Source organism: Corticium candelabrum, chromosome 7 (genome assembly GCF_963422355.1).
Source record: "Corticium candelabrum chromosome 7, ooCorCand1.1, whole genome shotgun sequence".
Taxonomy (NCBI): domain Eukaryota; kingdom Metazoa; phylum Porifera; class Homoscleromorpha; order Homosclerophorida; family Plakinidae; genus Corticium; species Corticium candelabrum.
The window spans coordinates 278,277-291,689 of NC_085091.1; the positions used below are offsets into that span (position 1 = coordinate 278,277).

At 35.9% G+C, this 13,413-nt stretch overlaps 1 protein-coding gene, 1 long non-coding RNA gene and 1 pseudogene across 3 annotated transcripts; 1 reads left to right on the forward strand and 2 right to left on the reverse strand.

Annotated features, from left to right (window-relative positions):
- The first annotated feature begins 258 nt into the window (after nt 1-258).
- LOC134182366 (serine/threonine-protein kinase pakE-like) lies at nt 259-5,019 on the forward strand. The gene is made up of 4 exons (XM_062649764.1): nt 259-267; nt 547-736; nt 4,210-4,463; nt 4,528-5,019. The coding sequence occupies exons 1-4, from the start codon at nt 259-261 to the stop codon at nt 5,017-5,019; spliced, it is 945 nt and encodes a 314-aa protein (XP_062505748.1).
- Nucleotides 5,020-5,529: 510 nt separating this feature from the next.
- LOC134182367 (6-phosphogluconate dehydrogenase, decarboxylating-like) lies at nt 5,530-8,134 on the reverse strand (annotated as a pseudogene).
- A 459-nt stretch (nt 8,135-8,593) lies between these two features.
- Nucleotides 8,594-10,924, reverse strand: LOC134182562 (uncharacterized). Of its 2 annotated transcripts, XR_009970361.1 has the most exons (5): nt 10,860-10,924; nt 10,483-10,661; nt 9,876-9,987; nt 9,674-9,786; nt 8,594-8,959 (listed from the first exon to the last, which is right to left on the reverse strand). It is a non-coding gene; the product is annotated as an uncharacterized LOC134182562 (long non-coding RNA). The 2 variants fall into 2 exon arrangements; XR_009970360.1 differs by having other exon boundaries at nt 10,483-10,918.
- Nucleotides 10,925-13,413: the final 2,489 nt, after the last annotated feature.

Sequence of the window (13,413 nt, forward strand, 5' to 3'; positions counted from 1 at the left end):
GTACCTTCCTTTCCTAGCAGAGTAGGCCACGTTTTCTGCAAGTGCTTCTCGTGCCAGGAAAGTGCAACGACTTGTCTTTAACTGTAAAAGTGTCTCTTTCGTATTTCGGAGTAATAGGGCAGTGACTTGACATTCGCCAAGCACAAAAATGGATCGATTGCTGGCATCAGAATCCATACATATACTCAATCAACTTTCGTTTCAACAGCTGGCAACTGAAGTGCAACAGTAAATTGAGTCTGCTGTAGCACTAAGGATATGGATCAGGTGTGTGCGTTAATTGTTGCTGTAAGGTTCACCCAATTCACTATCATGTACTAGAGACATCTGGAAGTGAATTTCAGCAACAATTCCAGAAGAAATTTTTTTGCTAAGAGATCAGTCCCTAAAATAGAACTTGTATTCTCATATCATCTTTGCACAACTGTATATATAGTGTGGCTATAGTTGTTGACTGCTTTGATGTTAGCACACTAGATCTCCTGTAACCCTGACACTGACATCATAATCAAATCTCCAAACTTCCTAATCTAAATGTGTTTTTAGACTGGCACGAAGCAACGTTTTCACTTTATCTGGATCCATGCATTTCGTTACAGTCAGAGTGAAAGGATGTGGTGTGAGTACACACTATTACTGGTTGTGACTCACCCAGTGCTGTTGTGGAGAAACGAAGCAGATGACTTTCAAGCTGCTTTTAGAGTTCTCTATTCATTTCGAGCTCCGTGTCAGCTAGGTCAGTGCTTCCCCATTGAAGCAGCAACAGGATGGATGGATGTGTGAAGCGTTCACTTTGACTATGGAGATGTCAGGTTACGTCACGAAACAAAGTATACAGTACAACTTGTTTTATGCTCAGTTCACAGTGCTACCACAAAAACAAGGCTGAATTTGGAAGGAGGACAAAATTTTGATGTTGATTAATGTTGCAACTGTCTCAACTACTAGATCTTTGAAAGTTTATTTCTCGTACATGTATACATGTAGGTCAGAAGGCAGCTGCAAGAATGTTTTAGAGTCAGAGTTTGATGGGCTGGTTGGTGCTGTCCTAACTGTGGCAATCTGGTGTGTGTGTGTGTGTGTGTGTGTGTGTGTGTGTGTGTGTGTGTGTGTGTGTGTGTGTGTGTGTGTGTGTGTGTGTGTGTGTGTGTGTTACTGTGTGTGTGTGTGTGTGTTACTGTGTGTGTGTGTGTGTGTGTGTGTCTGTCTGTCTGTCTGTCTGTCTGTCTGTCTGTGCACGTGCAAAAACCCAAGTCTAAACTTTTTAAAAATTTAGACTTGTAAATAATAATCCATCTGTCTGTCTGTCTGTTTGTCTGTCCATTCATCCAACCGTCTGTTTGTTTGTCTGTTTGTCTATTTGTGTCTGTGTCTGTCTGGTTGTTTGTTTGTCCATCTGTCTGTTTGTCTGTTTATTTGTATGTCCATCCAAGTCTGAATTGATAATTAAAATAAATTGTCTATTTAATCTAAATAATTTAATGTATCCATTGCATATAATTACAAGAGCAATTTGTATCTAATTGTAGTTGAAACCTTGGAAAGATCTTGTAAGCGGATCCGACAAAATCAGCAAATGAGAGAGAAACCAGCAGGAAACAATATGGGAGTTGATCTGCACAGAGTTGTCGTACTACCAACGAGTCAAAGCTTTTCATGAAGTCTTCTATGCAACACTCGTTGAACTACAGAAAGAAAAATTTCTGAAAAATGTAAGAATGTTGTGGCAGTCTCTTGGTTTTTCACTTTGGGTTTTTTTGTCATTGTCTTCATTTATCTGTCATTTCTGTTTATATTTTTCATTGTTAATTTATTTGTTGATTTATTTGTTAATTTATTTGTTAATTTATTTGTTAATTTATTTATTAATTTATTTGTTAATTTATTTGTTAATATATTTGTTAATTTATTTGTTAATATATTTGTTAATTTATTTATTAATTTATTTGTTAATTTATTTGTTAATTTATTTGTTAATTTATTTGTTAATTTATTTGTTATTTTATTTGTTAATTTATTTGTTGATATATTTGTTAATTTATTTGTTAATTTATTTGCTAATATATTTGTTAATTTATTTATTAATATATTTGTTAATTTATTTGTTAATTTATTTGTTAATTTATTTGTTAATTTATTTGTTAATTTATTTGTTAATTTATTTGTTAATTTATTTGTTAATTTATTTGTTAATTTATTTGTTAATATATTTGTTAATTTATTTGTTAATTTATTTGTTAATTTATTTGTTAATATATTTGTTAATTTATTTGTTAATATATTTGTTAATTTATTTGTTAATTTATATGTTAATTTATTTGTTAATTTATTTGTTAATTTATTTGTTAATTTACTTGTTAATTTATTTGTTAATTTACTTGTTAATTTATTTGTTAATTTATTTGTTAATTTATTTGTTAATTTACTTGTTAATTTATTTATTAATTTACTTGTTAATTTATTTGTTAATTTATTTTTTAATTTATTTGTTAATTTATTTGTTAATTTATTTGTTAATTTATTTATTAATTTATTAAAATTAATTTATTTGTTAATTTATTTGTTAATTTATTTGTTAATATATTTGTTAATTTATTTGTTAATTTATTAATTAATTCATTTGTTAATTTACTTGTTAATTTATTTGTTAATTTATTAATTAATTTATTTGTTAATTTACCTTTTAATTTATTTGTTAATTTATTTGTTAATTTATTTGGTTAATTTACTTGTTAATTTATTTGTTAATTAATTTGTTAATTTATTTGTTAATTTACTTGTTAATTTATTTATTAATTTATTTGTTAATTTACTTGTTAATTTACTTGTTAATTTATTTGTTAATTAATTTGTTAATTTTTTGTTAATTTACTTGTTAATTTATTTATTAATTTATTTGTTAATTTATTTGTTAATTTATTTATTAATTTATTTGTTAATTTATTTGTTAATATATTTGTTAATTTATTTGTTAATATATTTGTTAATTTATTTATTAATTTATTTGTTAATTTATTTGTTAATTTATTTGTTAATTTATTTGTTAATTTATTTGTTATTTTATTTGTTAATTTATTTGTTGATATATTTGTTAATTTATTTGTTAATTTATTTGCTAATATATTTGTTAATTTATTTATTAATATATTTGTTAATTTATTTGTTAATTTATTTGTTAATTTATTTGTTAATTTATTTGTTAATTTATTTGTTAATTTATTTGTTAATTTATTTGTTAATTTATTTGTTAATTTATTTGTTAATATATTTGTTAATTTATTTGTTAATTTATTTGTTAATTTATTTGTTAATATATTTGTTAATTTATTTGTTAATATATTTGTTAATTTATTTGTTAATTTATATGTTAATTTATTTGTTAATTTATTTGTTAATTTATTTGTTAATTTACTTGTTAATTTATTTGTTAATTTACTTGTTAATTTATTTGTTAATTTATTTGTTAATTTATTTGTTAATTTACTTGTTAATTTATTTATTAATTTACTTGTTAATTTATTTGTTAATTTATTTTTTAATTTATTTGTTAATTTATTTGTTAATTTATTTGTTAATTTATTTATTAATTTATTAAAATTAATTTATTTGTTAATTTATTTGTTAATTTATTTGTTAATATATTTGTTAATTTATTTGTTAATTTATTAATTAATTCATTTGTTAATTTACTTGTTAATTTATTTGTTAATTTATTAATTAATTTATTTGTTAATTTACCTTTTAATTTATTTGTTAATTTATTTGTTAATTTATTTGGTTAATTTACTTGTTAATTTATTTGTTAATTAATTTGTTAATTTATTTGTTAATTTACTTGTTAATTTATTTATTAATTTATTTGTTAATTTACTTGTTAATTTACTTGTTAATTTATTTGTTAATTAATTTGTTAATTTTTTGTTAATTTACTTGTTAATTTATTTATTAATTTATTTGTTAATTTACTTGTTAATTTATTTGTTAATTTATTTTTTAATTTATTTGTTAATTTATTTGTTAATTTATTTGTTAATTTATTTGTTAATTTAGGTGTAGCATATAGTTTGTCTGTATTGTGGCTCTTATTTTGAGATTTTGATTTTCCACCACTGGTTTTCTGGTCACACGATGACCAGGTGGCAAAGATGAGCTGTCCAGATAATAGGTGCTCTACTGTATGTGTATGTGTGTATTGATGGTGTATTGTAGAGGTTGGTGTTGGCATGTGGAGTGGTGTAGCAGTTGCTGTCAAGACATTTTATGAAGAACCGGTTAGAGTAACTGATTTCAATATTTCATTGATTCGACGTGAAGTGTCGGTGTCCAGTCGTGTCCATCACCCCAATGTCGTATCCATCTGTGGAGCTATCGTTAAGAATAGAGTTCCTCTTCGTATCGTCATGGAGCTTTTGGAAGGATCGCTGAAAGATGTGATCAATGCTGCTATTGAAAATCAGATATCTGTCCATGAGGGAACAAGTGGATATAGCTGTGGGATGTCTGTGTGGTGTGATGTATCTTCACCAGCTGCAGCCTGCTGTTCTTCATGGAGACATTCGCTCTACCAACATTCTCATCAGCGAGACCATGGAAGCCAAAATTGGTGATCTGGGCTCTTGTCGCTTCTCTAACGAGTCACTTTCTGTCGGTCCTCTTAGTCCAGAATACATTGCACCAGAACGAGTTGTGGACGATGGTGCAGTTGCCCCACGCAACACAACACAAGCCGACATGTACAGCTTGGGAGTCACGTTTGTTGAGTTATTCACAGGAGTTGCTACAGATAGGAAAGTGCGTGAGAGGCAGTTTCAAACTGTTCCTTATGTTCCACTGCAGGACATTTGCTATGCTATGGCAGAAGAGAATCCACGTGATCGCATTTCTGCAAGAGCAGCTCTCATGCAAGTGAATGCGGTGAAGCAGAATGATGAGTACACTTCATGTCCTCCCAAAAGGATGGTGAAAGGCAAGAAACGCAAAGAAGACAAAGTGACACTCATAGAGATGCCGTGGATGTGACTTAGGAGCAGATAATTGTGATGTATTCGTTTGTCTGTTGTCTCAATTCATCCAACTTTGCTGTTTGTTATAAATGCAATAGATGATGTTGCATGTGTGTAGTCTGCTGTGCAATATGAGTTGACATTGAACTTTTTGATAGTCTAGCAGTCAGTCTCTCACTTTTTACAGTTTGTGTTGATGTGAACTACAGTAAAATGTTTGACTGTAATGAACTTTTTATAGACATTTAAATGTTGTTTGTCAGTTGTGTATGTCAATGCTGCAGCTGAGTGTCAGTCTATTGTGATTGAAATGATACAACTTGCTTATTCAACTTGAACGTTTGTCTGTACATTCTCATGATAATAGGCAAAACACACAACCTGTGATGAGAAAACTGTTGAGAAATTGTGGTCCATGTTTCTTTCCATGTGTCTGTCCGTGTGTCTGTCTAATAATCAAGATGTTCCCCACTTCTTATTCACCAATGTCTAGCAACCTACAAACCCAGCATGTCAATCAGTAATGATTATTAATATCAAACTGAAGATCAATGCATGAGAACAAGGAGAACAACTTGCTTGTACTGCACCTAATTCATCAGAACAACCAATACAACTGTTGGGAGTAAATGATATCAGACAGACATCCATTTGAGCTAAAATAACAGCAACATACAATCTCATGCTGTCAAGAACAGAACAGCATCACTGCAACTGAAACATAAATGTTGATATCAATGGCTACACATGACCAATCAGGCAGTGTAAGTGGATGACGAGACAGAACCACTGTGGCCAGTCCAGTTGGTGTGGATGAATTGACTGAGTTTGGAAAGCAGCTCATACAGTGCCTTGCCAAAAGTCATGGTAGTTGGGTGAAAAGGCTGCACCACGCAAGAAGTGCTCCTGTTTTGTTACACAAGCTTCTAATTTCACACGCCTTGTGTTATATCCTGTACATTAATATTTAGTTGCCAACCCTTTAGATTTCAGGACGGCTTCTACCCTAGAATGCATAGATAACATCAGTTTATGCACAGCGTTATGTGGTATTTTTATCCACTCTTCTTTGATAGCTTGTTTCAGCTGATCAACGTTGCATGGCGGAGGATTTCTTGCACCAATAGATTTCTTCAGTATCATCTATAAATGTTCAATCGGATTCAGATCTGGGCTCTGCGCCAGCCAGTCCAGGGATGTGATGCCATGTTGGGTCTTCCACTTTGCCACCTTTCTCGCTCTGTGTACAGGAGCATTGTCATCTTGCAAAACAGTTGACATTCCATGTCTACTTCTCTCGGCTGCTAAAGGCAGGAAGTGTTTTTCCAGTGTTTCCTTGTACTTTTCACCGTTAATTTTGCCTTCAAGAAAAGTCAGAGGTCCAACACCTGATGAAGTCATGGCACCCCAGATCATGATGGCAGCTTCACCTTGCTTTACTGTGCCTAAAGTGCAGACTGGTAGCCATTCTTCTGTGGTCTTTCTCCAAACAAACACTCTACCATCACTGCCACTGAGTTTGATGCGGCTTTCGTCAGTAAATACCACATTGCTCCAATCCTCGACCGTTTTTCTAATGTGTTCCTTTGCCCAACAGACCCTCTTCTTTCTGTTGCTTTCAGAAATGAAAGGCTTTTTTCAAGCAGCACGACCGTGATACCCCATGTCTTTCAGCCTTCTTCTTGCTGTTGTCTGACTGAAAGATTTTGAGCAGGCCTTGCTCCACTCAGGTGCTATTGTTTTTGCTGGTTTCTGTCGGTTCTCCTTCACCACTCTTTCCAAATGGCGCAGATCCCTTGCTGTTGCTTTCCTTGGCCTTCCCTCTCGTTTCATGTTATGAACATGTCCGTTGAGCTTGTACCTTCTCACTAGATTCGATATTGTTCTCAATGGCCACTTCAGAGCTTTGCCAATCTGTGTCATCTTCTTTCCCGACTTCCACATACCAACAGCTTCAGACCGCTCATCTGTTGTCATTTCCTTGCGTGGAGGCATAATTCAAACAGATTCATCCAGCGAGTTTCATTAGGTGTTGCTTTATGGCTATCATGCAATTTGAGTATTGTTGGCATGATAACTTGAGTATTGTGGGTATGTGATTTGCAAACAACAAGAAATACTTGGCACTACCATGACTTTTGGCAAGGCACTGTACGTGTGAGCACCAAAGTAATCTCTCTGTGCCTGGATGAGATTAGCTGGCAAGCTGCCTGATCTGTAGCCATCATAAAAGGCGCGAGCAGTGCTGAAGTATGGAGTGGGGGTACCAAGAGTGACAGCCATTGCACAGACTTTACGCCATGATGCCTGCAAGTAAGATTTTGTCAGCAAAGAAAGACAGACAGAAACAAATTATGTATGTGACCTGGCTCCGATGAATAGCATCTTTGAAGAATTAAGTCATCCAGCAAAAGATTAGTGAGACCAGGATTCTTGTCAAGCGCTTCCTTGATGTTGCCAAGGAATACACTACACAACAAACACTGGCTCACCTCTCAAATAGAGACAAACTCACAAACATGCAAACAATAACAATCTCAACAGACAGACAGACAGACAGACAGACAGACAAACAAACAGACAGATAGACAAATAACAGGCAAACAAACAAACAAACAAACAGCTACTGATACACAAACATGTAGCCAGACAGAAGACCGACTTTCTAATGATGCAGCCACATCTCCACATGAGAGCAATTGATCCATAGTTGAGTGTCCAATTGTATTCCTTTTCCGCTTCTCTCAGCAGCATGAAGCCATGAGTATACGAGATAATCTTGGATACATACAGAGCCTAACCACACCCACACATCACAATCAATAGGCAACAAGATCCTCCACGACTTCTCACTGTCTACCTGTCTGATCTGCTCCACCATTTCCTTCCTGTCACCTTCATATTTGGTCGTACTAGGCTCTTCAAGCTCTTGCTAGCTGTTACTCTCTCGTCTTTCAAAGAGGAAAGGCAATGTGCAAACACAGACTCACCTACAGTAGACAATGTGAGTTAGTGCACACATTATAAAATGTTATAAAACAGACAATGACAATGGATTTTGACGATGCAAGACAAACACACAGACAGACAAACAGACAGACAGACAAACAAACAAGTGCGTAACCAAGCATGCAGCAAGTATATCAAATATAGAAAACTCACATGAAACACACAGCCTTCAAAGCCAGCACTACTTCCTGATGGCAATGACATTGAAAGTGGTTTCACATCAGCTGGTAAGCCACCAATAAACGTAAGATTGTCACCAAACTTGAACTTTTTGGACGTATCCTAGACAGACAATAATACTCAGGTAGATACTATTGATCACATACATGACAAACTATTACTCGATCAGCTCTTTCACGTGAACGACCGACACTCAGTGTTACTGTTCCACTTTTCACCGATAATGTAAAACGAAATTTAGTGCCTTTCTTGAGATTCCTGCCTCCGGAACTAAGAAGATTCACTGATGTGTGAGTGCATCACACAGACACACACACACACACACACACACACACACACACACACACACACACACACACACACACCACAAATACCACTCAACAAAACCTCCTTACATCAACTGCAATGCTGCAGATCCATTGTTTACACTCATTCTTATGCGTCTCTCCAAGTACAAAGCCGATATAAAATCTCCACTCTTCTTATTCGCAACATAAAACATCAGTCCGTCATTCCCAGTAACAATAAACTCCATGTCGAGTACAAATGACTGCAAGTCTTCAAGAGAATCAAATGCAAGGTAAGAGGCAGCAGCAAAAGAAAGAGTGCCCAATGGAAGAGGTGGTTGTGTAGCTGTGGATGCTTGTGTTGTTGTGGTTTTCTCAGCAGATGATGTGTACATCATCTGGTGGCCTATCACCACACTGAAACACGGAATTCGATGCTGCAAAGGACTGTAAGTCGATGTCTTGTTCGTTGATGTTGAGCTAGAGGTTTGCAAAAACAAAATATGAGTGCATGGTGTTGTGAATATGTTCGTACAGAAAAAAATGAAATCTGTCGGTGTCACACACACACACACACACACACACACACACACACACACACACACACACACACACACACACACACACACACACACACACACACATCACCTCATGTCTGTCTGTCTGCCTGCCTGCATGTCTGTCTGTCAATACAAATATTTTCCATTTAAATCAAACGTTTACATCATGAGCAACCTAACACAACAAGACCATTACACTCTTGAAGCATACAAATAACACTGCGCAAACTACATTTCAACGTTCTAATCTCGTTATGCTAATGAGTTTGTTTGAGATGACTTTTGCATTGCAACGCTGTAGAGTTACTGAAATAATTGATCACCACTTGGTCTTGAAGTCGATCTCATTTCGTCTTCCTTCTTCATCCCTTGCACTCTTTGCCAGCTTGTTCAAATATCTAACTGCTTGTTTGCCCCAACGGCCAAAATGTTCAAAAACAAAAAGAATAACCAATGGACAAGACCCTTCTGTCTGTCTGTCTGTCTGGTTTTCACAGCATTTAATGTAACTAACAGCCCAACCATCTATTTGTCTGTAACCCAATTACCCAACTGTGTATCTCAGTTCATCCATTTATACACATAAATCTTCAACAACCACACAACCAAACGCTCACGTTTCTATTTCACTCACCAAGTGAACGCAGCCTTGAAACCACAAACGACTTGCGCATCATCAATAGTCTGTTGATCACTAGGAATGTCTCCAACAAAAACATTAGTGAGTATGAACCTCTCTCTTTGACCCTACATACACACACAGAGAGAACACAACACACAATCAAAGGTCAAGCAATCAGGTACACATGTAGATGGGGTAATAAATGTTTACTGACTCGATTTTTCGTAGCACGTTTACGACTCTCAACGTTCAGTGTAATTGTCGATTTCTTGATTGAAACGACGGCTTTGAATTGTTCACCTTTTTTTAATTTCTTGCCTTCAGATCTAGAGAATAAGAATTTATAGAGATGAAGATGAAGTCAACAGGAAAACATCCAACACACGATGGTGACACACTAATGTGCAATATTTACCAGTAAGAAGTCTGACAAACAGGTAAACAGAAAGATACACAAAGAGACAGACAGACAGACGAACAAGACAGTAATGACAAAAAGTAAGGAAGCCTATAACCTAAAAGAAATGAATAGTACACAAAACAGGCAATCTTGAGACAGACAAAAAGAGACTAATAGACAGACAGACGGACAGACAAATAGACAGACAAATAAACAGACAAAAAACAAACAAACAAACAAATGGACAGACAAACAAACAAATGGACAGACAAACAGACAAACAAAAGTCCAGACAAACAGACATACAAATGGACAAACATGGACAGACATAGACAGACAAACAGACAAACAAATGGACAGAAAAATAGACAGACAAATGTCCAGACAAACAAAAGAAAAACACACCATATACATCACTTACTCAACAGTCACAGTCCCACTGCCATCATTAACTCTCAACACTACAACTCTGTTCTCATATGACTAAGCCACAAAGTCCCCACTGTCCACATCATCAGCATAAAACATAATGCCATCACTACCCGTGACCGTAAAACTCATCTCCAACAAGAATCCACAAGAGGAGCCAAGCGCATCAAACTGGAGATACGAACCAGCAGTCGAGAAATGTGGAACAACAAACTGGCCAGGAGGAGCTGACATGGATTTAGTAGAAGGATGTGCGGTGACATGAGCTGGTGTGGTGGCAGCGTGTGTAGTGGCGGGTTGTGTGGTGGTGGGTTGGGTGGTAGTTGCTTGTGGAGTGGTAGGTGGTTGTGTTGTGGGACAAGCTGGTACCTTGTCGCATTGTTTCCTGGTTGCCGCCGGATCTGGAATGATTGAAAGCTGTTCAATAGCTGCCTGGAACAATAACCAATTAATTGTATATTAAAATACACACACACACACACACACACACACACACACACACACACACACACACACACACACACAACCACACACGGACACACAACCACACACACACACACACACACACACACACACACACACACACACACACACACACACACACACACAACCACACACGGACACACAACCACACACACACACACACACACACACACACACACACACACACACACACACACACACACACACACACACACACATACACACACAAGGACACGCGTGGGCGTTTCATTATATAATTTCTACAATAATTTGAGTCAAACCTTCTCCTCGAGTCTGTGCATATCTTGCTCACTAAAACTCAAATTTGCTCTGAGAATAAAGAATAACGAAACAATTAGAAATAGAGACGAGAAAATTGGTTTGTTTGGTTGCCTGAATGATGGAGTGTCTCCGAGACTCTAATCCAAGTCTACTGGCCAATCCATAAATCTTTCTCTCTTCTCTGAATGGAAGGATGAGAGGAATACCGTGCTTACTGACTGCGCATGTGCACACTTGTGAGCTAAGCCCCTCCCTATTGTGCGCTTGCTGAGTAGATTGTGCAAGTTGGTGTAATGGCGGAACGTCAGTCTACTGCTAACCCTAATGGTATCATTTGTGGGTGGAGATGTAGTGTTTGTTTCAGTTTTGTTCGTTTTCCTTTACAGATTTATATTTGAGAGCGGGGAAACTGTGGAAGGAGAGAAAGTTTGTAGATTGTGAGACAATTTGCCGCCAATTGCTGTTACTCTGTCAAACAGCAGAACATACACCAATAAAGAAAGCACGTGGTTAGTGTGTAAATGTGTGAAGATGTAGAGATCTATTGATATTAACTATTTTATTTAAATTTGTGTTGGAAGCGCTCAGTATGTTGGGTTCGTGTCTATATTTCCAACATAAAGTGAATGACGCTGTAAAGTTTACAGAACAAAGTTTGTCTATTGTACGAGATATTACACCTCAACATGAAGAGTTTCTGTCTATAGGTAAGTGTGATTTCTGTTTTATTCATTGTTATGAGTTTATCTCACTAAAACAACGATTTCAACCTCTATTGACCGTTTATAGGAAATTTAGATAGTAAAGTTGAGGGTTACATCTAAAATGGTGCATTTCATCAGTTCTGTCAACAGTTTGTTTGTCAATTAATGTTTTATTGAATACTAGTATACATGGCCCGTCCTTCGTACGGGCAAGATACTGTAGTGTAAAGATAGGTCTGTGGACACGTCACGTGCAATCTTTGTTGCGAGGTCCCGGATGTGCTGAATGAATTCGAATCTTGCTTTTCGCGCTTGTTTCAATAGACACACTCCCCGTGTAGCACTTAGTGAAGAAAACGTGTAGGTTGGATTCGGTCCAAATGCAATCGGAATTTGAAGAGAAACACAAGCGCTAGAAGAGTAAGTTTCGTCGGCAAAAGATATTCGATTACTCGAAGCTTTGCGAAGAACGACGATGCATACGGTCCACACAGGACTGGTGTGGGCGTGTGTTCGAATGAACTGGAATGTGTAGCGTTTGCGTCATCGAGAAATTTTACGTGAGGGTCAACCCCTTGAGAGGGGACCTGGTGCATAATTTTTTAAATTTTTTACGCAAACCTTTCCCTGTGCGTGCCCAGTGTGCATGCCGATTTCGGTTGCGAACGGACAAAAGACATGCCCGCCAAACGCGAACACACACACACACACACACACAGACAGACAGACAATTTGAGCTTTATATATTAGGTGAACTCAGGATTGATATTAATTTGATATTTTATATTATTTTACAGAACAACAATTTTTGGTCATTAATTAATAATTTGGACAAAGTTTTATTAAATCTTGTTGCATTTGCTTTTTTCCATATTCTTCATGTGACATCATTTGTGTTCGTTATGATGGCAATTTGTTCTTCCATTAAGAGAATTACAATTTATAGCAGAATTTTTGTGTTTTGCATAAGTTATAGTAGGATGTGACTTATGTGAAGACTTTGGGACCTGCTCTATTCATAAGTCTGAATAATCCAGATAATTGCATGACGTCTACTCACTACAGCTACACAAGCAAATCGTTTAACGTGTGGGACTGGTGAGAGTGGAATGTCTGCAGTTTGTTGTTGGTTTTGATGATGTCCCACATGGTAGAGCTCGCAATTGCAAAGTCTTGAGCAATGCAGACGTAGCTGCAGCCACTCGAGGCTTTCTTACAAATTTGTATCTTCTCTTCTATGGACAGAACCACTCTAGTTTGCTTCTAATTTACAGTTGCAACATTTTGACAATCACAGATGAGGACGGGTCGTACTCTTGCAGTAGGTATTGTTTTGTGTGCAAAGCTAAGGTGAGTGGGAGGCAGGCTATGTCTAGTAGACGGACGTGTTGGGATAACTGGTGTTTGTATGAGTGACATGCTGCTGTAATATTGTTGGATATTGAAGAGCCATC

Coding starts and splice junctions, on each gene's coding strand:
- LOC134182366 (XM_062649764.1), top strand. Junction 737..4,209: donor TCGAGCTCCGTGTCAGCTAG/GTCAGTGCTTCC, acceptor GGTGTATTGTAG/AGGTTGGTGTTGGCATGTGG. Junction 4,464..4,527: donor CTATTGAAAATCAGATATCT/GTCCATGAGGGA, acceptor TATCTTCACCAG/CTGCAGCCTGCTGTTCTTCA.